This window comes from Dipodomys ordii, unplaced genomic scaffold (assembly GCF_000151885.1).
Source record: "Dipodomys ordii isolate 6190 unplaced genomic scaffold, Dord_2.0 Scaffold150, whole genome shotgun sequence".
Lineage (NCBI taxonomy): Eukaryota > Metazoa > Chordata > Mammalia > Rodentia > Heteromyidae > Dipodomys > Dipodomys ordii.
Window position 1 is genome coordinate 6,747,040 of NW_012267366.1, and position 26,587 is coordinate 6,773,626.

Sequence of the window (26,587 nt, forward strand, 5' to 3'; positions counted from 1 at the left end):
AGTGGTAGAGTGCTAGCTTTGAGCTGAAGAGCTGAGGGACAGCACCCAGGCCCAGAGTTCAGGCCTCACAACCGGACCAAAAAAAAAAAAAAGAAAGAAAATGGACATTTCAGGACATCATGAGACAGGATGATTCAATATGTTCTACCTGCCTCAATCCACACCCACAGCAATATTTTTTATTTATTTATTTTATTTGTGAAAATACCATACAGAGGGGTTACAATTACATCAGCAAGGTAATGAGTACATTTCTTATCAAGCATTGTTGCCTCCTCCTTTTTTTCCCCTTCCCATCCCTTCCCATCTCCCTCTCTGCCTGCCACCCCCCAAGCCAAAGTTGTAAAGTTCGTTTTTTGACATAATGTCTTATACATCTCATTGTTGCAATGGATCCACCTGTATCCCTATTTAAACAATTTGTTTTTTGCCTTCCCCTCCCCAAATTACACCAACATCAAATACAGTGAAAACAGGGGTATACTGTGGGGGAGGGACATACAAAGCAACAAAGAAATCATCTTATAAATACGTTAGAAACAATAGCAAGAAAGAAAAATCATTTGAGTCCTTATCTTGGGTTTCATTTCACCTAACCTCAACTTATCTGACCCTTTCCCACAGCAATATTTGAAAGACGTGTAGCTATGACCCCCCTCTCAGCCTTGAGTAATTTAAACCAACTCTATCCAATACAGATATGTGAACCATACACTTAGAATTTTCTGGTAGTTACATTTAAAATGTAACACATGGAATCAATTTTGGTAGTTATTTTACTCAGAATGTGAAACATTACTTTAATAAATAATCATATAAAAATGATTGTTGAGACACTTTACTTTTTTCTTCATACTAGGTGTTTGAAATCCAGTTTGAACTTTACAGCACAACCCAAATCCAGCTAGCCTCATTCCAGGTGCCCAATAGCTCCATATAGTAGTGGTTGCCATCATTGGATATCTTAGTTCTAAATAGAACTGGACCTTAAAGTTTTTTATCACTTGCAAAGTTTGTGAAGTAGTCCTCTCTCTGCTTACTGTATGTCTGACATAGGTATTTGCAATATTTTATAATAAAATAAAGGGGAGCAAAACATGCTGGATATTTTTTTAAGTCCAGGGAACTAACAGACTAAAACCACAAAACCATGGGCTCATTCATCAACACTATAACTAGAGGAGAGCAATGAGATAGTCATAAATATGAGAAAATCCAAGTGTCTTATTGTGTTTGGAGTATGTGTTGTAGTTAGGTTTTTACATAAATGTACTTGCTGTGTGAGGATTCTTAAAGCTGTATACCAAATCTTCTCAAGCCTCCATGCCTGGGAGATGCCCCTCTCAGCCTGGCACTTGGGGGCTGAAGCAAGATTGTTTTAGAACATTTATTCATTCAGTTACTCACAAATATGTCCTGAGGGTTTTTTTTTAATATGCCATACACTGTGCTAGAATGATCAATTTGGGAACCATTTAGAGGTTATCTTAAAATGCATCAACCTAAATGTCTTCATATGTTTCATTTTTAGAATTTTCTATGTATTCATGTCTATGTATTCATTATGTCTATTTCCTCTGGTTTCTCCTCACAGGTACTTCATGCTCACTACGTGTTAGAGGTGCTATTTGAAACCAAGAAAATCCTGAGGAAAATGCCAAATTTCACACATGTAACAACTTCTCCCTCCAAGGAAATAACAATTTGTGGTAAGTTTTAGAGGAGAGTTATCAGATTGATAATTAGGAGCTTTTTGGTCCTATATCATATATTTGACTTGAAAAGTGCATCATTTGATGATAATTTAGAATTATTTATCATGATACTATTGTTGCCTATCTTTGTTTTGTATTTATTTCACCCTCTGGTAGGAATTAATTATGTGAGTAATGAAAGAATGGATAGTTTTTATAAAGGCAGATAACATTTAACATGGAAAACAATCCGTGAGTGGAATAAGCCTCTTTTCCCTGTGACTAGCTCTCATTAACTTAATTTCATGTCACATTGTTAGGAAGAGAACCAAGGCAGGGTGGAGATGAAATTCTTTCCTGCCTTTGACTACTGTTTTAGATTTTTTCTGACTAGTCTCTGCAGGTTTTGAAAGAGTGGGAATATCCCAGAAATCTGTTTCTTGTTCTTCTACATAACAAGATTTATCACATAGTCCAGCCTGGCAAGATATCGCTTGAAGAAACAGTACACATTGAAATTCATCACAGTTGGTGCTCATTGTGATTGCAACTGTTTGGGAGTGGGGAGTTTAGAAGGAACAATTCCCTTAACTTCTAATTAAGCCTTTAGTTTGCCAAACAGTGGTTGTTATTTTCCAAATTAATTTGACTTGCTCCTTTACTTTGACAAGTAAAAGTCAATTTGATAATCTAATTAAACCATTTCCATGTCTAGCATCTGATAGTGATGATAGCAGTACATCCTCAGGAAATGTCATGACTCAGATTTTTGAAATATCTCAAGGTTCAGTTCCAACCTAATGGGGCCATTACAGCTCTCTAGCATATGGTACATCTCAGCATGATGGCCTAGGCTTCTGCAGGCCTTTCTTTTCATAGAAATAAAGAATTGGAGGCCATAAGGCTTACGAAGCCATTCCATTTTGTGGAGTCTCTGAAGCCAGGGTTAGTCTTGCTATCTGAGTATATGTAACAGCCACAACAGTGGGATCAGCTCCCGTGTGCTTCCATTATACCTTTAGTTGCCATCACAGACCCAGAAAGAGACATATTTTTTCCTAGAAATATTTATCACAAGACTCACATAGTCACTCTTATTTTTAAACTAATAGCTTGATATATTTGCATGATTTCCTTTAGTTGTTTACCATATACATTTCCTATTACTGCCTCATTAAAAGAATGTCAAGTACTCACCAATTTTAAATTTCACATGCTACTGAGCTTATTTCCTAAAACTCTTCAAAAACTATGTATTAGCCAGATGTGATGGTGCCCTGTAAGCTTGGCACTTGGGAGCTGAAGCTTTAATATTGTGAGGTCATAGGCAACCTGGACTACAATAAGACTGTCTCAAAAACAAAAACTGAACACTTTGGGCTGGGAAGGTGGCTCAGAGGTAGAGTGCTTGCCTTGCATGCATGAGGCCCTGGGTTCGATTCCTCAGCATCACATAAGCAGAAAAAAAGGCCGGAAGTGGCTCTGTGGCTCAAGTGGTAGAGCACTCGCCTTGAGCTGAAGAGCTGAGGGACAGCACCCAGGCCCAGAGTTCAGGCCCCACGACCGGACCAAAAACAAAAACAAAACAAAACAAAAAAAAAGCTTAACACTTTGTTACTAAAATTCGTTGTTGTTGTTGATGGGGCTTGAACTCTGGGCCTGGGCACTGTCTCTTAGCTCTTCAGCTCAAGGCGAACGCTCTACCACTTGAGCCACAGCGCCACTTCCAGCTATAAATGTTTTTATTGAGTTTGTGTAGTTCATTGGTTTCTCTGGTAGGCCTTTGGGGATCTAGTGATGAGTTTTATAGATACTGTTACTGCTTTCCTAAGTATTATAATGTAGAGCATGCAGAGTAAATTGATAAAATCTAGAGTTTGGGTTTGTTGGTTTTGTGAGGGTTTTTTGATGGTTCTAGGATATGAACTCAGGAACTTAGGCTTGCTTGCAAGGGCTCCACTACTTGAGCTATTCTCCGTCCTTTTTGTTTTAGTTATTTTTCAGATAAGGCCTCATGTTTTTGGACAGGTACTCTCAGATCCTATATTTCCTTGTACCATAAGTGGCTTGTTTTTTTGTTTTTTGAATTTTTTTTTTGCCCAACCTGAGGCTTGAACTCAGGGCCTAGGCTCTGTCCCTGAGCCTCTCTGTGCTCAAGGCTAGTGCTCTACCACTTAAGCCCCAGCATCACTTCTGGCTTTTTTTTTTAAAATAGTTTATTGGAGATAAGAGTCTCTTGGACTTTCTTGCCCGGGGTTGGCTTTGAACTGTGATCCTCAGATCTCAGCCTCCTGAGTAGTTAGGATTATAGGCATCAGCCACTGGTGCCTGGCTTCATTATGGGCCTGTATTATTGTGATGAAGTCTTGCTAACTTTTTTCCCAGGCCATTTGAGCTTCAGTTGTCCTGAACTCCAAGTAGCTGGGAATACACACTTGCATTCTACCCAGCCTATATTTTTTTCTTTGAGTCAATGTCCTATTATGTACCTCAGATTCACCTTGAACTTGTAATATTTCTACTTTAACCTCCCAAGTGATAGGATTATGTTTGTGCCACCATTCCCAACTTCTAAGTTCTTGAATTTTCAAGTGAAATAATGTTGGGTTTGAATTCCAGCTCTGATATTGGTTAGCTTGGTAGGTTCATAATTTACTTAGCTAATGTGAGCCTCATTTGGAAAATGAGAATAATGAAAACAGTATTCATCTTATAGAACATTTATACATACTGATCATGATCATTGAAGTACATGCATTCGCATAGTGCTTAACTCAATGTAAATGAACCCTTGAATAAATGACTGGAGTGAATAATATCATATATTGCCCCATTTACATAGGAGCAGAAAAAAAATGGTACCATGAAAACAGATTTCCTGCTGAATTAATATTGTAGTGTAAAACCCCAATGCCCTAGGAACACTTGAAGTATTTGAGGTTTACAACTTTATAACAAAATAAACATTGCATCTTGTTTTCTACTGAATAGTGATTTTAAAAAATTATTTCAGGTGATTTGCATGGGAGCCTGGAAGACCTTTTGTTGATCTTCTATAAGGTAAATGATTATTTTGCTAAGTATTTGTGCTTCTGTTGAGGGAGGGCAGTCTTATGGAAAATGGGAATATTGGTTTTAATGGTGTATACAAATAGAGGTATGATAAACAGATACTAGATTTTAGTAAAGATTTGTGGAGGCATGTCTTGATTTTTTTATGTGGTGCAAAATTTGTTAAAAATGTAATTGCTAGTAGCTCATTCCTGTAATCTTAGCTACTCAGGAGGCTAGAACCTAAGGATAGCAGGTTGAAGCCAGGAGGAAAGTCTGTAAGCCTCTTATTTCTAGTAAACTACCAAAAGAGCTCGAAGTGGAAATATGTCTTAAATGGTAGAGTGCTAGCCTTGAGTGAAAAACCTCAGGGATAGCACCCTGGCCCTGAGTTCAAGCCCCAGCCTAGCACAAAAAATTGATCAGATTGCATTAATCAACTTCATTGCTGTTTATATATACAGTATACAATGTATAGATAGCAATTTGTATCTGATTGTCTTCATTGTCTTTAGTATGTCATAAATATCTAGGTTGTGCAAGATGAAGAGCGAATTTGGTTTTTTATTAATTGTATTTAAATGAATAAATAATAAAATAATGTTTGAACTTAGGGCCTTGTACTTTCTAGTCAACACTGTACTCCAGGCATACGTCTATGCCTTTTAAAATTTTAGTTATTTTTCAGATAAGATTGCACTTCATGTCAGCAATTCGCCAAGAGTATATAAAAATTGTCAACATATATGCACTGAACATTGGCTTTATTCAGTTTCATAAATACCAAATATAAAAGCACAAATAGAAGCCACCCAAAGGAAAGCATTCTTTTAACTGCTTGGTTTTCTCCCTCTCCTTCCACAGAATGGTCTTCCTTCAGAAAACAACTCATATATTTTTAATGGTGATTTTGTTGATCGAGGCAGAAATTCCATAGAAACCCTAATGGTCCTGTTTGTGAGTTTTCTTGTATACCCCAGTGACTTGCACTTGAACAGAGGGAACCATGAAGATTTTATGATGAATCTAAGGTACCCTTGGCTTTTAGATTTGCCTCCTTTATTTTCCACTCTAGAAAAAAACTACTATGCTTAATTCCCAGAAGAGTTAGGGGTAAGGGTAAAGAAAAAGAGACAAGGAGAATCTCAAAGAAGGCTTCAATTCTTACTCTTGTTTACCACCCCCGTCTTCAGTGAAGTAAATGTAATTTGCTCTGAAGCCTAAATCCTAGCTTTTATTCCAGTCCTGTTTTTACATCTTCCATTTATTCTGTTCTTTATCTGGCATGCCCACCTTTCACAGTCTACATGGTTGTTTTGGGGTATTTATGTTACACTAGATTTGCAGATGTGGCTGATTCTATGAGCAGACTTAGATGGAATCATTCTGTTGCTGTCTATTCTCTTGGTTTGCTCCAGATATTATCCTAGAAATGGATACCATTTTGCACATATGTGTCTGTTTTTAAGAAATGATCTTTGCTTCTAGCCTAGCATAAACATTTTCAAGATTAGCGGTAATATAACACACTGGAGGTTTGAGGGTTAAAGATTCACTAAATGATTTAATATTTTTTCTGAAAGGCATGGGAGGTGACAAATGTTCCTTTCATTTCCTTTTTGTCATTTTATGAAAACAAAATAGTTTGTTCTAGTGCAATAGTAGAAGGTATGGTATGTCTCATGCTTTTGGTATTGGGCTTTTGAATGTCTTGATCAAAGCTAAGTAGTTAATTTTTAAGGTGATTTTATGCATTTTATTGTTACTGTAAAGGTGATGTACAAAGGGGTTACAGTTATGTAAGTCAGGTATTGAGTACATTTCTTTTTGAACAGTGTCATGGCTTTCCTGATTTTCTCCTAGTTTTTTCCCTTCTGACCCCTTCCCCACAAGTTGTACAGTTCATTTTCAACATAGTGTCTAGTGAGTATCATTGCTGCATTAGAAGAGCCATGTTGTTATCGTCTAGGTTTTTCTTTTTGTCTGTTCAATCTTTTCTGTTTTTTCCCTTATCATTTACTCTAACATATTTAATGTCTGAGGGAAAAAAATTATCTAAATGAAGAGACTTTGCCCACACAGCTTTCTCTAGCTGTCACAACACACTTCTCAAAAAAACACTTGGGGCCTTTATACAACCTGTGTCTACTACATATTTCTTAAGTTGCCTAATGATTGTTTCATGAAAATCTGTTTTCTTCCCTAAACTATCCTGCAAGCTGATTGCAAGTAGAGACATGCCAAGTAAAGACTCTAGTAAGTAATAGTTCCAACTTAAGTCTAGTTTCTTGATTCATAGTGCTGGTGCCAATGAATGTCAGTATGGTTCCCCTTTTTGTATGACTCAGGTGAGTAGGAGTTATTAACAGTAAACAGTTTAAAATTCTCTTTTTCTTTAGGTATGGCTTCACACAAGAAGTTTTATATAAATACAAGGTAAGACTCATACTTTTTTACTTTTTTTTTGCTGTTTATTGCATAGAAGTGAAAAGAGCCAGTAATGATGTGCTAACTATTCCGAATCTTTTCATCAAATTGAAATACAGCAGGAAGCCCTGGTCATGGTAGAGTCTTACATTTACTTTTTCATTGTGACTTTTGTGTTGGCTTCAGCAAAAATGAGTATATTCCATTGAAGGTTCCAACCTGGAGTTTATTTTATTCAGCTGGATCCCAATTGGCATGATTATTGACAATAAACTCCTCGTAAAGCCAGACAAAGAAATGACTGTCATAAAGAAAGAAACACTGCCATATGGCACCCAGGGAGAATCACAGGGGAAAGAACCAGAATCAGTCCAAAGGCAGAGGGAGCTAGGTGGCATGGTTCAATTTGTAGAGTGATTGCCTCACTAACAGAAGACCCTGAAGTAGACAGAGAGACAGAGAAAGAATAGAGAGAGGAGAGGAAGCCAGGGAAAACATGCACCAGAGCAAAGCATATATATTTATTCATTTAGATTTTATTATTATTTTCCTTGGAAGCGAAGGGCAAGTTATCTCAGTCTAATCAGGCTTAAGAATAACAAGTTTGAATAATGTCAGCTGGCTCGAGGTATAAGAGTTGTCTCTAGTTATTTGGTCCCTGGTTCCCTGGAGAATGGCTCTGAGTGGATAGTTCAATAAAAGAGGTCCTTGGAGGTATAGACTCTGAACTGTTTGGTGTACATATTCTTATCAGTAGCTATTAGATATTTCCTTCAGAGTAGTTAAGACCCCAAGAGATCAAAGTATCACAAGTACAGAATTTAAAAAAAACAATTACTGTGTGTTAGCTGGTTAGTGACTCCTTGGTTACCTCATTTGGGTGGCATGAAAACTAGTGATTTTTTTTTGTTGGTCGTGGGGCCTGAACTCTGGGCCTGGGCACTGTTCCTTCAGCTCTTTAGCTCAAGGCAAGCGCTCTACCACCTGAGCCACAGTGCCACTTCCGTTTTTTTCTGCTTATGTGGTGCTGAGGAATGAAACCCAGGGCCTCAGGCATGCAAGGCAAGTGCTCTACCACTGAGCCACCTTCCCAGCCCCAACTAGTGATTTTTATTCATATATTGGGACTATTCATTAAGTAAAATATATCAGGAAATCAAAACGTATTCAAGCTCTTATTACAGCTACATGGGAAACAAATCTTGAAAGTCTTGGAAGAAGTCTATACCTGGCTCCCAATTGGTACAATTATTGATGATGAAATCCTCATCATACATGGTGGAATATCAGAGTCTACAGACTTGAATTTACTCCACCGATTGGAAAGAAACAAAGTAAGTAGTAATATTTGCATGAATCTTATCTCAGAGACTTTAAATGGAATATGTGCATTCCTTCATTTTTCATTTTGAATTGATTTGTTTTAGTCATTGTTACAAGTGTGAAAGTACTACTAAAATTTCAAAGAAAATCTTTGCATGATACAGAACAAAGTGGGTAATTTCTATGTCTAGAAAAGGTTTCTTAAAAAATTCATGTTGAAAGTGGGAAAATGAAGAAGCCTTGGTATTTCATACTATTTCTAGAAGTGAAAAATCTTGACGTTTAAAACTAAAATCTCAAGTTATTTATGGTACACTGTGGTAAAATATATATAACAAAATTTACCACTGCAACCTTTTTTAAAGTGTATATATAGATCAGCCACATTAAGTGCATTCACATCACTGTGAATATACAGAACTTTTAATCTCCTTTGGTTGAAACTGTACCCATTAAACAGTAGTACTCCATTCTCCCAATTTTGCCACAGCAACTAATAATCTTTCTATATTTATGAATTTTATTACACTAGATGGCTCATGTACATATAATTACCTAACACTTTATATCTGAATTGTGTGTACATGCACATGTGTGTGCATGCATGTGTGTGTGCCAGTTCTGGGGCCTGAACTCAGGACCTGGGTGCTGTCCCTGAGCTTTTTTGCTCAAAGCTAGCACTCTACCAGGTGAGCCACAGTTCTACTTCTGGGTTTTCAGTGGTTGATTGGAGATAGAGTATCATAGACTTTCCTCTCTGGGCTTGCTTTGAACTATCCTCAGATCTCAGCCTTCTGAGTAGCTAGGATTACAGGTATGAGCCACTGGTGCCCAGCTTATGTCAGAATTTTTATGACTTCCCCTATATTTCAAATACATTGGATTAATTTTTTGGAATCTTTTAATTCTAAATAATCATAGTAAATACAGCAGAAGCAAAACATTAGCCTATAGAACCTCTCAGGAAAGCGTCTACATGGTATGTGTAAAGATTCCATAGTATAGGGATCATTGGGTGGGCCTTACAGGATAACTGGATTTATGTTTCTCCTTTACCAAAGTCAGGCTGAAGCCTCTAGACAAGGCAAAAGGGGAATGCCACATGAGAATGAGGAGCAATAGCAGCTGTGGAGCTAGTAATATATATATATATATGTATATATATATATGTAATATAGATCTATCTATCTATCTATCTATCTATCTATCTATCTATCTATCTATCTATCTATATAGATCTATCTATCTATCTATCTATCTATCTATCTATCTATCTATCTATCTATCTATCTATCTATCTATCTATCTATCTATCTATCGTCTTAGTGAGAAACCTGAACCATTACCACTCACAACTGGAGTTACCTTCCCACCAAAATGGGTAGGTAGACTCTAGAGCTGGCACTGAATTTGAGAGACAGTTGAATCTGAGATACCTGTCATACCTTGAAGTTTCATTCACATGAAGTTTCACACATGTGAATCACAATATTGTTGCTATTAGGCTGGGTGCTGGTGGTTCACGCCTGTAATCCTAGCTACTCAGGAGGCTGAGATCTGAGGATCATGGTTGAGAGTTAGCCTAGGCAGGAAAATCCATGAGACTCTTATCTCCAATTAACCATCAGAAAACCGGAAGTGGTGCTGTGGCTCAAGTGGTTGAACAGTAGCCTTGAGCTGAAGAGCTGAGGGATAAGCGCCCAAGCCCAGAGTTCAAAGCCCCATGACTGACAAAAAAAAATTGTTGCTATTATCACACACACACACACACACATGCACACGCATGCACACACACACACGTTGGTGTGGAAATTCCACAGTGGTGAAGGATTGGAGAAAGAGAGAATGGGATTGGACTGGAGGGGGGTTCTGAAGACCAGAGACCAGGGGTGCCATTCAGCATCTTTGAGCATATCATTTTATTCATTTACTTGGTGGTGACTTGCTGAGCACCTACTATCTGAATTCAGGCATAGAGCCTGTTCCCTGGGGTCTGAGAGAGTCACAGCTAGACAGTCAGGGAAGTGGGAAGCCGAAGACCAGGCAAGATTTGGCAGCAGGGAGGTAGAAAGAATCTTCATATTATTTTTAATATATTTTCTTATCTAATTCACTGATAAAACCCAAGCACCTGGTATGTAGCATTTTATACTTGTTGAATAACTCCTAAGAGGTTTAACATCAAAGCAGGTCAAACTTTAAATTGGTTTGAAACTTCTAACTTGCATAGACTATAAACTGGATAGAAACTTTCTTACAACCCTTTTCTGAATACACTTTCTGGTTTACACCTGTTCTTGTATAATTGTTAACAGTGCTGCCTCCTACTATTTAAAATGTCCCAGTAGCAATCAGTTTAAAGGCACAACAGATGATTTAATTAAAGTACATATTTACTTTGTAGATGAAAACTGTGTTGATGCCCCCCATGTCAGTGAATAGAGACCAAGCCGTGGACTTGAAGAAAGATAAAGCTGGTAAAATTATGGCCTCAGGGAAAGCCACTTCAAGCAATTCCTTATCTGAACAGTTATCAAAGCATGAATGGGAACAGGTAGGTAATCAAAGCATTTACCAAAACAGGAATGAAATCACCAACTTACAAGATGTTGTGCCTTACAATGTATAATTTAAAATGACTTTACACTTGTTATCTGATCATGCCATTATCTCCGTACTTTGTCACTGAGTCACACTTCAGAACCTTTTTCCTCCAGTTTTTTTTTCTGATGTGGACTGATGTTTTTCCTCAGGATGGGATTAGTACCTCAGCACACCTTACAGATGCCTCCCACAAGTTGTGATTATTGACATGAACGGTAGTTCATGCCTGGCTCTCATCACATTTTTAGTACCTTTATTGAGATGTAATCTATATTTCATATAACTCGCCCATTTGAAATCAATAATCCAGTAGTTTTTAGTGTATTCACAACTGTCCAACTGTCACCATAATCTAATACTAAAACAATTTTATCATCCCCCAAAAATTCAAAATATTTGAATACTCACTCAACTCTACACTGCTCTCACCATGCTTAGGCAACTATTATATAATTTCTATCCTTATACATTTGCCTATTCTATGCAAAGTAGAAGCAAAAAAGATGTTGTCTAGAGGCAGTGGCTCACGTGTGTAATCATAGCTATTCAGGAGGCTGAGATCTGAGAATTGCTGTTCAAAACCAGCTTGAGCAGGAAAGTCCACAAGACTCTTATCTCCAGTTAACTGCTCAAAAGCCAGAAATGGGTTGTGGCTAGACAGTAGAGCAATAGCCTTGAGGACAAAAGCGCGGGGACAGTGTACAGGCTCTGAACTCAAGCTCAGCCTTGGGATTGTTTCTTCTTTTGTGGGTCATGGGACTTGAACTCTGGGCCTCGGCGCTGTCCTTCAGCTCAAGGCGAGCGCTTTACCACTTGAGTCACAGTGTCACTTCTAGTTTTCTGATGGTTGATTGGAAATAAGAGTCTCACAGACTTTCCTTGCCCAGGCTGGTTTTGAACCACGATCCTTAGATCTCAGCCTCCCGAGTAGCTAGAATTATAGGTGTGAGCGCCCGGCTAACAAGATGTTCTTTAGGTTCCTCTATATTGTATCATGTGTCAGTATCTATTTCTTTTTTACTAGTGAAACATATTCTATAGTAAGAATAGACATTTATCAGTTGATGGAAATAGGGGTTATATCTTTTTTTTTTGGATATTGCAAGTAATACTCATCTGAACACTCACACATTTTTCTATATATCCAGTTTCAGCATATTTATAGGAGTGGAATTGCTGGATGGAAAGACAACTATAAAGATAAACATTTTGAGAAATCCCTAGCCCATTTTCCCAAGCAGTATATCATTTACATTCCTACCAGCAAAGTATAAGAGGTCCAATTTCTCAACTTCCTCACCAGCACCTATAACCTGTGTACATGTACATTTTTTCACATGTATGTGTGCTGGAGATTAAACCCAGGGACTCACACATGCTTAACCATGGAGCTATACCTCCAAAACCCAGCAAACTAAAGGGATTACATGTATCCATTTGTAGAATGTACAATATTGGAACTGAGTTGGAGACAGGATTCTAGGCTGACTCTTCTTTAGGTAGCTTTAATTCTCACCTCAGTCACTCATCAGAAACTCAAAATGCCTTTTACATGGTTTCTCTAGTGATAACCAGGTGCTCATCCTTCCAGAGTGGTTCTCTTGCTAGTTCTGTTCTTTCCCATCACACTGTCCTTTTTCTCACTTATTTATAGCTCCTCTTCAGTACCAAACCTGCTGATGGTTACACAACCAATTTACTAGAACCACTATTTCTGGTTCTCTTGTGAAGAGCTGATTTGGACCCAGTAGAATAACAATAGTTCAATTACAGGCTATTTCATGGCCTTAAAAGGGACATATGGGGGTGGAGAACTGAGAGGTTTAGCTTAGTGGCAGAACATTTTCCTGGTATGTGTGAGACACTGGGTTCAGTCTGCAGCACATACTCTCCATCTCAAAAAACAAGATGGCAACAAGAACAAACTGAAAAATATAAACTTTTAGAACCATAGTTGATTACAAATTTGAGGTACTTTACATGCCAACTGGCCTAGATGAAAGATCTTTAAAATGAGAACCAGATCATCTTCTTGAGGTTGTCACTATCTTCCATCACAAAGATAGTTTCCCTATAGTTCTTTAAGTTCTTATAGGAGAAGTGGAAATAAAGAAAAACTTTATTTAAATCAGAGCCACAAAGAGCCTGCAGAGCCACTGATTTTGTATGAAAAATATTCTTAGAAACTTGAGACTTCATTTCTTGCCATTGTGTTACCTGCATTTGCCTCTTCCAGCCCCCATAAGAAATGTTGTGCTAATTAAATGCAGATTTAGGCAAACACCTGGTAGTATCTAGTTAGTGTCACATGTATTACTGAAATTTAGAATGTCCTTATGAAGGGGGCAGGCCTTGAGAGATATGTTAGGGATAAGGTTAGATTAATAGTTTTCTCTATTTGTGGCTAGAAAAAGCAAGAACTCGGGCTATGTGCTCAACAGGAAAGAAAGCATGTATCCAAGCCTGAAGTGTAAGTTATAGCTAATCTCTAGGAACATAATAAGAATGCCTAATGTGAACTCTGTTCCAGTGGCTCAATCCTGTAACCCTAACTACTAAAGAGACTGAGATCTTAGGATTGAAGTTCGAAGTAAGCAGGTGCTGAAAAGTCCATGATATTCTTATCTCCAATTTACTGCAAAAACCCAGAAGTGATGATGTAGCTGAAGTGATAGAGTTATCAGTCTTGAAAGAAAAAGCCACAGGAGAATGCCCTGACCCTGAGTTCAGGCACTAGTTCTAACATATAAAAAGAAAAGGAATGTATGTGTTCATTGTGGGAAGTTACTATGTCCTCTTGAGTATGACAGTTACTATCTTAAGAGAAAAAAAAACCTTGTGGATTCAACAATTGTGAAGCAACAAATGAAAATTTTCAAACATTCTTTACAGTTACCGAGCATTGCTATCTTGGACATTGATGGTTGCTGAACTGGTTATTGGGGATGAGCAGAAAAGTGGGATACTAATGGGCATTATAATTATGATGGAAAGGAGGGTACATGAAAGAAATGTGTCTGAACAATTTTGAGGAAAGAATGAGGAATATTCTTTGGGAACCTTGGGTTAAATTTCTGGAAAATAGGTTGGAATCTGGCAAGACAGATTCATATTTGTAAGTAGTAACCTAATTTGGTTTTATTGTCCAAAGATTATTGACCTTCTGTGGAGTGACCCCAGAGGCAAGGATGGCTGTTATCCAAACACAAGTCGAGGAGGGGGCTGCTACTTTGGACCAGATGTTACTGCCAAATTTCTTAATAAATACCACTTGAAGACGATCATTAGATCTCATGAGTGCAAGCCTGATGGGTATGATATCTGCCATGATGGAAAGGTGAGCTGCCATCACTGGTGACACCCTCAACCCACCTGTAGTGCTTTCTGCACAGTTGGTTCTGTCTGACCTAGAAGCCCAGGAGCGGATACCTTCCTCAGTGATAAACAGAAACTAGAGACTGAAGGTTTCACCTAGATTACTTGAAGGAGCCTCATTGTCACTATATCCCAAGCAAGATTTGACTCATTTCCTGATGCTCACTTGTCCCAGAAACAAATTCTGTTACATGACACTACGTACATGTTCAGGATAGCTATTTCCACTGCTTTTCCTCAGCAAGCATATGAAAGGCAGCAGTGAAGCCTCTCTTTGCATGTTCCCTGTGCAGAACAAAAGACCCAAAACACAGTTCTTTCCACTGGCTGATGAGGCAGTTTCCTGCAGGTTGCTCTTCGTGGTCAGTTGAGAGACAGCCACTGAAGTGGAGTCTGATGTCCCCCTTCAGTGGTGGCAGTAAGGCTAGAAGTGGTGTCCTGGGCTACCTCTGTTTCCATAGTGAACAGCAGTAAATAAGAATGAATTCCAGATTGGATAGCACTTCTTTCCACAGCAATGCTTTCCTTAATTCTATTGACTTATTTTAGGCTAATACTAACATTGCAAGATGATTTAAGATTTCTTTGTTATGAGAAAGTGGAAAACATGGTGGCTTATCTGAAGTGATAAGCTCAGTAGCACAGAACTGGGCCAAGTTCCCGGGTATCGAGTACTTTCAGCATTTCTACCATGTTCACACCCTTATTCCATGCGTTATTTCTCTGCACTTGAAGCTCTAGTCTTGTGGGGCTCTGAACTTGCTGAATTGGTCTTACACTGGGGATTTGGATGAGTAATTAGGACCGGTATACTGGAAATGTGAGTGACAAAGCTTTCATTTATTCCAGTGGAAGTCATGCCAGACTTGGATAATTTTTTTCTGGGCCTAAGACTTGAACTCATGGCCTGGATGCTGTCCCTCTGAGTTTCTTTTGCTCAAGGCTAGTGCTCTATCACTGGAGCCACAGCTCTACCTCTCTCTTCTTTTGTAGTTTATTGGAGATATGACTCTCACAGACTTTCCTGCCTGAGCTGGCTTTAAAATGCAATCCTCATATCTCAGCCTCCCCTGAGTAGCTAGAATTAAAGGGGTAAGCCATCAGTGCACAGCTGCTTTGTGTGCTTTTTAAGAATTAAACTATTTCTGACTTTTTTAAGAACTAATTTTATGAAGCTTACCCTTTTTTTCTTTAATCAGGTCATTACTGTCTTTTCTGCTTCTGATTATTATGAAGAAGGCAGCAATCGAGGAGCCTATATCAGACTGGCTCATGACATGGCTCCACGGTTTTTCCAGTACCGAGCAACTAGTGCATCATGCCTGAGCCCTCTTTACCAAAGGTATGTATGTTCTGAGAATGCCAGGGATTAGGTATTGGTGATTTGTTAAAACAGTACCAAGTAACTAAGAGCAATCATACAAATCAAGGCATAAACTAACATGGAAACTTCCAGGCATTAACAAATGGTGATTGTGCCTATGTTTGATAACAAAAGGAACAACTTTCAATCCCTAAGTAGTCATTAGTCATATAACCGAGTAAATTAAAAGGCCTTCACTCAGTTCCTTCACTTACAATCTCTGTTGCACAACCTCCCCATCTAATCTTGCCCCCTTCTTTTTTCTACCCAGAAATGTATATGACTGAAATGTTCAGTATGTCTCCATGTGGTGATATTCATTGCTTATCCTTTTTCCCAGCAACATTCTTTTTAATATTTTTATATATTTCAAAACCATTAAATTATTACCAAATGAGAAAAGAAATATAAATAAAATGTTAATTGCCTGTCACTCCCTTCTCAGACTTTTTCCACACAAGTAATTAAAATTAATGCAAGAGATTTCTTCTACCCTTTTATTTTTGCTCTTATAGAGTAACCAAATAATTATCAATATGTTGTATTAAATAACATATGAGCATCTGCTAATTGTCTGGTACTGTTCTAGGTATAAGTTTAGGCATATCGATAGACAAAACATGCAAAGTCCCCTCATCAAATACATTTTATCTTTGGATAGAACTTGCTTTGAACATGGTAGAAATGCAGAAAGTACTTGTTGACAACCAGGAACCTGGCCCAGTTCTGTTCTACTGAGCATATCACTTCAGATAAGCCACCGTGTTTTCTGTTTACTCAGAACAAATCTTAAAATCATCTTGCACAATAGTAAACAACATACATGCTGTGTTTTTTCCCACAATGATAGAATTTGTTTTGTCCTGTTGTTTTACCCTACAGGACATTTGGGTACCTCATGCCTGTAATCCTAGCTACTCAGAATGCTGATCTGATGATCATGGGTTTGAACCAGCTTGGGAAGCAAATCCAAGAGATTTGCTTTGAGCTAAGAAGCTCAAACTCACCAGTAATAAACTGGAAGTTGAAGCATAACTCAAGTAGAAGAGAGCCAGCTTTGAGCATAAAAGCCAAGTAAGGTAGTGGGGCCAGGATTTCAAGCCTCAGTACCAGCACACAAACACAAAATGAATTTGTTGTACTCTTTATTTGACAACTGACTTTACCTCTAACTATTATATAATGGATATCACTTCAAGATAGGTTATATAAACCCATTTAATTATTTTAGCAGATTCTTAATATTGTACGTATGTGTGATATAGTTACGGAGTTACTAAATCTTCAACTGATATCATCCAGGTTTCTTCCAAGATTTTGCTTTAAAAATAGTGCTACAAGCTGGGTGCCATTGGCTCACACCTGTAATCCTAGCTACTCAGGAGGCTGAGATCTGAGGATTACAGTTTTGAAGCCAGTCCAGTCAGGAAAGTCTGTGAGACTCTTATCTCCATTAAACTACCAAAAACAAAAAAGCCTGGGTGGAGTTGTGGCTCAAGTGGTACCCTTGAGCTAAAGAAGCTCAGGGACAGTGCCCAAGCCCTGAGTTCAAACTCCAATACCAGCACCAAAAAAAAAAAAAGAGAAAGAGAGAGAAGGGGAGAGGAGGGGCAGGGAGGGGGGAAGAGAGAGGAGGGGAGAAGAGAGGAGAGGGGAGAAAAGAGAAAAAAGAAAGCAAGAAAGAGTGCTGTAAAATTATACCTACCTCTAAAGGTACGCAACTCAAAATGTAAAATCAAAAAGATATAAATTTACCAGGTGCCAATGGCTCACACTTATAATCCTGTCCACTCAGGAGGCTGAGATCTGAGGATCAGGGTTCAAAGCCAGACTGAGCTGGAAAGTCCAGAATCTTATCTCCAATAAACTACTTAGAAAAAGCCGAGGTGATGGTGTGGCTCAAGTGATCGAGTGCTAGTCTTGAGCACAAAGAGGCTTAGGGACTGAGCCCAGGCCCTGAGTACAAGCCCCAGGACGGGCACAAATAATCTAAATTTAAAAATGCACATATTCTATGCAATACTCTAAAACCTGTGAATCTCAGACATCTGAAATATTGCTATTCTCATGCATTTTGGATAAAGCCTATTTGGTCTATAGTATGTTTTAAAACTAAGAATTGAACATTGAACATTGAACATCTTTTAAAGTTCCTTTTAAAGTTCCTCTCTTGATTTACATATGAATTTTAGAATCATCTTGTCAACTTGCCAAAAAATGTCAAAATGGGAATTTTTCACAGTATATCTTGAGTCTGTAGATTGTTGTGTGCATTTTCATTTTAACAATACTAAGTCTCCTAATAATCGTAGATATGGAATGTTGTTCAACTTATTTAGATTTTGTATAAATACTTTCAATGGTGTTTCATACTTTTCAGTATATAAATCTTAGACTTAAATTTGTTAAATTTATTTCTAAGAGTTCTTTTTGGTGCTATAGTGGAGCTACCTTATGAATTTGTTTTTGGATTGTTCATTTCCAATATCTAGACTTATAACTGACTTTCATGTATGAACCTCATTTATACAATCTTACTGAACACTGAATTTTGTCTTTTAGTTTTTAGTGAATTTCTTGGGATTTTCCATCCAGTAGACCTTTGATATCTCTCATACCATCTAGGAAACCACCATTAGGAAACATTGTGAATGCTCAGGAAGTATGTAGTTCAGTACTCTACCATGGATGCTTGATTCGCTTTTCCCAGATGCTGTGCAATTTCCACTAAAGACATTCTGTATTTCAAGAAATCTGAAAAATTCACTCTGTCACTTACATTATAAGCCCATTTTGGCCTTGGAGGATTACCATAACTTTTACATTGCTTTTTTAGCACCATTTGCTGTTGGGGTTGTTTATTTCATAATTGCAGAGCAGGGAAACACTCAACAGATCACGTAATCATTTAAGTACAGCTGATGATAATGAAGGTCTAAGACTGACTAATGAGAGCTTCTCCACTTCAATTGAGGTAACACCTAAAGTTTTATGTTAAAAAGTTTATTAATCGCCAGGCACTGGTGGCTCATTCCTGTAATCCTAGCTACTTGGGAGGAGATCTGAGGATCGCGGTTCAAAGCCAGCCCGGGCAGGAAAGACCATGAGACTCTTAATAAACCACCAGAAAACCGGAAGTGGCACTGTGGCTCAAGTGGTAGAGAGCTAGCCTTAAGCTGAAGAGCAAAAGGACAGCTTCCAGGCCCAGAGTTCAAGCCCCATGAACAACAACAACAAAAAATTTATTAATCATAGCTGTTTTTCCTCGATTCAAACTGTTTTCCCATATAACAGAAGCCCTAGGAACTCATAGAATATGTGTATTACTAATTGGATATACAATCTAGCTGCCCTTTCCAAACTGGAATTTGATTATTAAGGGACTGGACTCTGAGCTGCTCCAAGGGATGGGAAGCAAGAAACAATGTTCTCAGGGAGGGTGGATGCTGTTGATGCCACTAGGCAGAGTTGAATGTTGTACACTGGTCCAGCATAACTGGTTCACCCTGTTCACTGAGCAAGTTCTTCCCAGCACAGATAGTAGAATCCTAGAACACCATGCTTACTTAGTGGTACATGTCTATGCTCACAATTATAGTAAATATCATTCTCATGACAGATGGATAAAGATGAAATTGAAGATGGATTGTGAGTTCCCAGGCTCACCTGAGATACTTAGATCTTGACTCAAAAAGAAAATGCACACATATACACATGTGTGTGTGTGTGTGTGTGTGTGTGTGTATACTGACAAGTTACATAGTATATATAAATTGAAGTGATTTAAGTCAGGAAATAGTAAGTGGTAACAGGACATTAAAACAAAAGATACCGGGGTAATTTATGTAACTTCTACCTAATTATGGTCTTCTTCTCACAGGGTGGAAGTTATGGAATACAGTGCCATCAGAATATTAAAAGAGAGAATAATTGCACGAAAAACTGACCTCATACGTGCTTTCCAGCTTCGAGACCACAGTAGATCAGGTAGTAAAATTGTAAAATGCTTCCATTTGTTAGCATATCAGGTTATGTACAGACTCCTTCCTTCCTTCCTTCCTTCCTTCCTTCCTTCCTTCCTTCCTTCCTTCCCTCCCTCCTTCCTTCCTTCCCTCCCTCCCTCCCTCCCTCTTTCCTTCCTTCCTTCCTTCCTTCCTTCCTTCCTTCCTTCCTTCCTTCCCTCTTCCTTCCCTCCTTCCCCCCTTCTCTCCTTCGTTCCTTCCCTCCTTCCCCCTTCTCTCTTTCTGTTTTGCTTTTTTGGAATTTCATTTCTTTTTCTCCTAGAAAAAATGTTGCTGAATGAGAGCATAAGGCCAAGAGTTCATGCTCCATTTGTGGCACATGTACACATGCAGATGGACACACACACATTTATACACGCTTTTAATCTATTCATTCAAAAGAAGCATATCTCTCTTTTTTCAGTAAGGTTCCTTTAATTCAGAAAACTAATAACCCTGATTTGGACTTCTTTTCTATAAGAATATTAATAACCAGCTCAATTCTAGAGGCTGCTTAATTATCATATATTTATCAGCTTCATAGTATGGTAAATATCCTGGTTGCATCTATACTTCTATGAAAGATTATTTGAGTAAGGAATGGTGATACAAATCTGTAATCCTGAGGCATTAGGATTGTAAATTGAGCCGAGCCTGGGCTAAATAATGAGACCTAGGATTAAAAAAAGAAAAAGAAAATATTTTCACCACGTGGGAAAGCATGGAGCAACAAACTAGCACAAAAGACTGAATTATCTTGTGACAATTGCTAAGATTGTTATAATACTCATCCTGAGGCTACATGCTCCCGTATAGTAGAAAAATGGAAGCACTGTGTTGGGAGTTCCACATTTTGTCTCTACTCTAAATATTAGTAAATTCTCTTAAGTCTATAATGCTGACTCCTGGCAAGTATGTCTAATTTTAGGCACTGGTATATCCAGAGTTTAAGATGAACAATTATGTACTGTTAACCTAAATATTACTAAACAGTAGCACGAGTGGGAGCCAGGAAAAAAAACAAACAGCATATTTGGCTCTCCACGGACATCAGATATTGGAATTACCAAACATAAAATATAAAATGTCTAGAGAAATAAAAAAGAAGAATTACAAAGATGAAGCATTATGGACAATGAAAGCCAGGCATAGCGACAATCCCAACCACTTGGGGAGTGGAGGTAAGAGGATTGTGAGTGGAAATCATGTCTCAAAAATAAAAAGTAGGCAGGACATTGGTGGCTCATGCCTAGCTACTTAGGAGACTGAGATCTGAACATCACGAGATTCAGAGCCAGCCAAGTCAGGAAAGTGTCTGAGACTCTTATCTTCAGTTAGCTACCAAAAAGCTGGAAGTGGCACTGTGTCACAAACTGGCAGAATGCTAGCCTTGAAACAAAAGCCCAGGGACAGTGCCTAGGCCCTGAGTTCAAGCCCCAGGACTGGAAAAAAGAAATAATTTAAAAAAAAAGGGCTGAGTACGTAACTCAATGTTTCACTGCTTGCCTACTATGCACAAAGACCCTAGGTTCAATCCCTACCAGTACTCACACACAAAAAAGAGCCTTGAATAGTGAATGGGCTACATAACCTTGACCCTTCCTCAAAGCAAGAATGAAAACCAAACCAAGAAAAAGCAACACCAAAGAACTGTGAAGAGATAGGAACAGAAAGATGAAAAAGTTTAGCAAACATCTAAACAAGGTTTACCAAATAATCAGGGTGCCCAGAAGAGAATAGAATGTGAGAAGGAATGCATTTAATCTGATACTGTTTGAGAATATCCATGAATTGATGAAAAATTCAGAGTACTAGGTAAAGAGAAGTGATGGTATTCAACAAGGATAAATAAAATTAAGTCCACAGTTGGACTAAAGCTACAATACCAAAGATGAATTCTTAAAAGAAGGCAAATAGCAAACATATTGCTAAAAAGACTAATCATTCTAAAAAGAATCCATGAGACAGTGAATTTTATACATACATACATATATATATATATATATATATATATATATATATATACGTTTGTAAATTGATGTAGAAAAACACTATAAGAAAACTAACAAAACTGGAGCAGCAACTCCATTAACAGCATGCAAAATAAACTAAGTAAATACATATTACTAGAAATAAAAGGGATGCTCTATGATTTATGTATGTCTGTATGTATCTACATATATACATATTCTGCTTTGATTTCAAATCTTTTATACTCATAGATTTTTTGGTTAATCACAACAATGCAAAATGTAAGAGCCCAAATGAGATTTCTTCCATGTCACAGGAGAGATAAGATTGTAGACTAGGCAAAGACTGTCTCTGTTTATTCCTCCCTCAGGTTTCTTGGGCTTAATAGGTAGCACAGATCACGGAGAACACCAGGTTCTCAGGCCTCAAAAACTCGGGGTACACTATGGCTATGCTTGACATCTTATATGTTTTGGTCACGTTATACACAATTCATACATTTTTTTTTGTGTCAATCATGGGGCTTGAACTCTGGGCCTGGGCGCTGTCCCTGAGCTCTTCAGTTCAATGTGAGGGCTCTACCACTTGAGCCATAGCACCACTTCTGGTTTTCTGGTAGTTATTTGGAGATAAGAGTCTCACAGATATTCCTGCTTGGGCTGGCTTTGAACCATGATCCTCAGATCTCAGCCTCATGAGTAGCTAGGATTACAGGTGTGAGCCACCAGTGCCCAGCCAGACATGTTTTTGTTTTTGTTTTTGTGCTGTTGTCAGGAAAAATTTCAGTAGCCCAGTGGGCTTTTTCTATGGAAAACATTTTGGAGCTGAACTTACCTTGGAGAACCCTGAGTCCACATCTGGTAAACATAGACAGTGATGGAAATGTTGACTACATGTCCATCTTCCAGGATGTCCACATTGTAAAGTCTCTGGAAACGGTAAGTGTCACTTAGCTCCAGATAAAATCTGGTTGGAGGAAAAGAAGAAAACACCCTTTGGACAAACTCTAAGCAACTTAGCTCTTTGAAAGTTGAGAGTGGCGTCGAGTAATGGATGGGGATGGTAGCCTAAGAAAAAAACCAAAGAATGTCTCCCTGGTGATCTGTTTGGCAAATGTGTGTATTTTCTTTAGAATGAGCAACATGAAAAATGAAAGCAAATCCATGTCAGATATGGGATTCTTATTTTAACTGCTGTCCAGCATGATGTCAGATATGACATTCATTCTTTTATGCCACACACATTTGAAATATATCACATATATCCTACCATGTAATAACATTGCAGAAATGACCTAGTATATGCCTTAAAGAATTTAAAAATGGGGACTGGGAAGAGGGGTAGAGCGCTTGCCTTGCATGCATGAGGCCCTGGGTTCGATTCCTTAGCACCACATAAACAGAAAAAGCTGGAAGTGGTACTGTGGCTCAAGTGGTAGAGCAGTAGCCTTGAGCTGAAGAGCTGAGGGACAGCGCCCAGACCCAGAGTGTCAGGCCCCATGACTGGCAAAGAAAACAAAAAAAACAGAATTTTAAAATGTACCTTATTAAAATGACAAAATGCCAGGTAGGGTGAGCAGATTCCAGTGCCTGTTAGTAGCATTTTGTCAACAATTACTTATAACATTAAGCTTGTTGGAGCTAGGACTTGTGAGCATTTGCAGGGAAGACGAGAAAAACCAAGAGAAGGGAAATAAAATGGTGAGGTTGGAAAGCAAAATATCCCTAGGAAGGAGGCTTTTAACTTCACTTCAGTGGCATCTTCCCATACTGATTCAAATCATAGGGATTGGCTTGAAAAAAGCTGAGATGTAAATCGCATGTAATAGCTATGTGATGTTTGTTAAAGTTATTTTGCCTCTCTTGTTTCCTTGTCTGTAGGATGGACACACAATTCTGTTCCTATTCCTTAGGTTTGTAAAGGACCAAATGAAATAATTCACACAAAGCTGGGCGCCAGTGGCTCACGCCTATAATCCTAGCTACTAAGGAGGCTGAGATCTGAGGATCATGGTTCAAAGCCAGCCTAGGCAGGAAAGTCCGCAAGACTCATCTCCAATAAACCACCAGAAAAACAGAAGTGGTTCTGTGGCTCAGATGGTAGAGCACTCACTTTGAGCTGACCAGCTGGGGGACAGTGCCCAGGCCCAGAGTTCAAGCCTCACTACTGACAAAAATAATAATTCACACAAAGCTTTCTGTAAATGTTGGCAGTTGTTATTTAGTGCTGTCTTAACTTTGTTCTCCTAAGGAGCACAAGAACAAGGTCTTCAATGTGATTAAAGATGATTCGGCCAAAGGATATTTTATTCAATTCAAGTTTTATTTAAATTCCATGCTTGGTATTGGTGGACTTATGTATAGCTTAGTGGTAGAGCACTGCCTAGCAGGAACACAGACAGATCTTGGGTTCTGTTCCTGCCAGAACACAGAGGGGGGGGGGGGAAAGGGAGGAAGAAAAGAGAGAAAGGGGGGAAGAGGGAAAGAGAAAATGGATGGGAAGGAAGAGAAGTTGGTGGGGGATATTTTGTGTTTTTTACAATTGTTAAATTTGTGCTGTGTTGTTAATTCTTTTTTTTATTATCTTTAAGTAATTGTACAAAAAAGTTCCCATTCTACAAAACAGTATATGAATACAAGGTGTCTGACAACATTGTTACCATTGCTCCTAACCATTAAAAACTTAATGTTTTACTTTTAGGTGAAATCTGCTGTAATTGAAACTCTGTACAGGTACCGATCTGACCTGAAAATCATATTCAATATCATTGACTCTGATCATTCAGGTAAGTATACTTTCGCTAGTTCAATAGTAGTAAATAAAACAAAAGCCAGTCTATTTTTACCTATTTCATTCTTCATCCAAACCTGATGAAACTTGAAAGGAAATGATGAACTTGTGTTTAACATTATTTGTATTTTAATTTGGCCACAAATTCAAGAATATAAAGTTCTAGTGGTCTATGTAGTCATTGGTCTCACCCGGACAGACCTTTATATAAATTACCAGCAGGGATAAAACTTAATTCTATTTTAGACTCTTAGTTACTCCTGAAATAAAAAAAAACATTCTTCAAATATTATTTCTGTTTGGGGGAATGAAAACTCATTTGTATTTAGTTCTGATTCACATTTACTTATGCTCAAACTTAAAAAGCCATCCGAGCTAGGAATCAAGCTCAGTGGTAAGGTACCTGCCTGGCATACATGAGGCCCTAGGTTCCATCCCCAGTACTGTGTATGAAAGTATCCATGCACACACAAATCACACATTCCTCTACTGCAGATATGTTTGGGCATCAAAAACATCAAACAGTGAGTAATTGATCCATTAATTGCCACCTTCCAAAAGACCAATTAACTATTGTTTGGAATCCTCTTACTGACTCCCAGTATACCTTCTCTCTCTGCTTTGATTTTCTCTCTGATCTCCTGTCCCTTCTGTCACCCTTGGATTTTAGTTCTTGTAATTTTATACCATAGTCTTCATTGCCTCTCTGTTTCTTCAGTGTCTTCTCATGGTGGTATTATAATAATCTTATGATTCTTGCTAGTTAAAAATAAGATATTGTTTCTTCCACTTAGGATCTTATTCTCTTCATTGTTCAGTATCTTGATGGTCTGGCATGTTAGAGAGCTTATAATTGGTACTATTCAGTGTGGCTTCCCCACCTCTCTCTTAGGTGGATCTTTAAATAAATATTCAACACCTTCTCCTGTTTTTTAGGCATGATCTCCATTGAAGAATTTCGGGCCATGTGGAAACTTTTCAGTTCTCACTACAATGTTTGTATCGATAACACCCAACTAGATGAGCTCGCCCACACAATGGACTTAAACAGAGATGGAAGCATTGACTTCAATGAATTTTTAAAGACTTTTTATATAGTACATAAATATGACAAGTTGAAAACACCACACAACAAGTTTGCTAAGTTTAAATGAAGTTTCTCCTCAGGCTCCTTGAAAACAGCTGAATCCAAATTGCAGTCTTCCAGGATATTAGAAATCCATAGTTAATGAAAGCGAAAAGTGGACTCCAAATCACACCACAAACAGATGTACAGTATGAGTATTGGAAGTCCTCTACCAACTGTTCTTGTCAATAAGTTAAATATCAGCTGTTAGAATTTGCTCCCAATGTTAAGGCCCACTCATTGCCAATAAGAAATGAGCTTTGGGGCTAGTGGTTTCTTGGAGGTCTCTAAGTAGGAGACAGAGAAGATTTGAAACACTGCTAAAGATCCCACAGAGCCTTAGAGAAAACTATTGAGTGCAACAGTTGTGATGGACCTGAGGGGTGGGAGGAGGAATACCAAACTCTTAATGGAATAAACTATTTCCATCTTTAAAGTGTAATCCTTTTTGGAGATTCCACAAGCCAGTGATCCTCAGTTGTGGAGAAACCGCAATATGATGGTAGGCATAACAAATCTTTGGGGGAGAAACTGTAGAATCAGCCCTATTTTGCTTGTCTGTTGAAGATACAAAGTCAGTATATTCAGATTGATCCCTATGATGAATATGGCCTGACAATTTTGTTGATAAGATAGGATCTTGATTATCCACATACCATGTAATTTATTCTGCTATTCTGATCACATATCAAACAAATGTTTTTGTGTAAAGGGGAGCATAGATAGCATCTTTTTAAAGTTCTAAATGTCACAATGTAGACACAGGCCAGATCCTATTAAGTCTGCGTCTTTTTTTTGGGGGGGGGGTCCGGTCGTGAGGCCTGAACTCTGGGCCTGGGCGCTGTCCCTCAGCTCTTCAGCT

The 26,587-nt window shown here is 38.3% G+C and overlaps 1 protein-coding gene across 3 annotated transcripts in view; it reads left to right on the top strand.

Moving 5' to 3' along the window:
• The window catches only part of Ppef1 (protein phosphatase, EF-hand calcium binding domain 1), a 43,862-nt gene extending 17,789 nt beyond the window's left edge, over positions 1-26,073 (top strand). Inside the window, exons 5-16 of one of the 3 annotated variants that reach the window (XM_013032143.1) lie at positions 1,595-1,709; positions 4,708-4,754; positions 5,610-5,776; positions 7,145-7,181; positions 8,357-8,506; positions 10,900-11,049; positions 14,251-14,436; positions 15,674-15,816; positions 19,718-19,824; positions 22,584-22,747; positions 24,510-24,594; positions 25,536-26,073. In XM_013032143.1, coding sequence (XP_012887597.1) covers positions 1,595-1,709; positions 4,708-4,754; positions 5,610-5,776; positions 7,145-7,181; positions 8,357-8,506; positions 10,900-11,049; positions 14,251-14,436; positions 15,674-15,816; positions 19,718-19,824; positions 22,584-22,747; positions 24,510-24,594; positions 25,536-25,753 — 1,569 coding nt within the window. In that variant the 3' untranslated portion in view covers positions 25,754-26,073. The remainder of the gene's footprint in view (positions 1-1,594; positions 1,710-4,707; positions 4,755-5,609; positions 5,777-7,144; positions 7,182-8,356; positions 8,507-10,899; positions 11,050-14,250; positions 14,437-15,673; positions 15,817-19,717; positions 19,825-22,583; positions 22,748-24,509; positions 24,595-25,535) is intronic. The other 2 variants (XM_013032144.1, XM_013032145.1) reach the window with 2 other exon arrangements.
• The last annotated feature ends 514 nt before the right edge of the window (positions 26,074-26,587 follow it).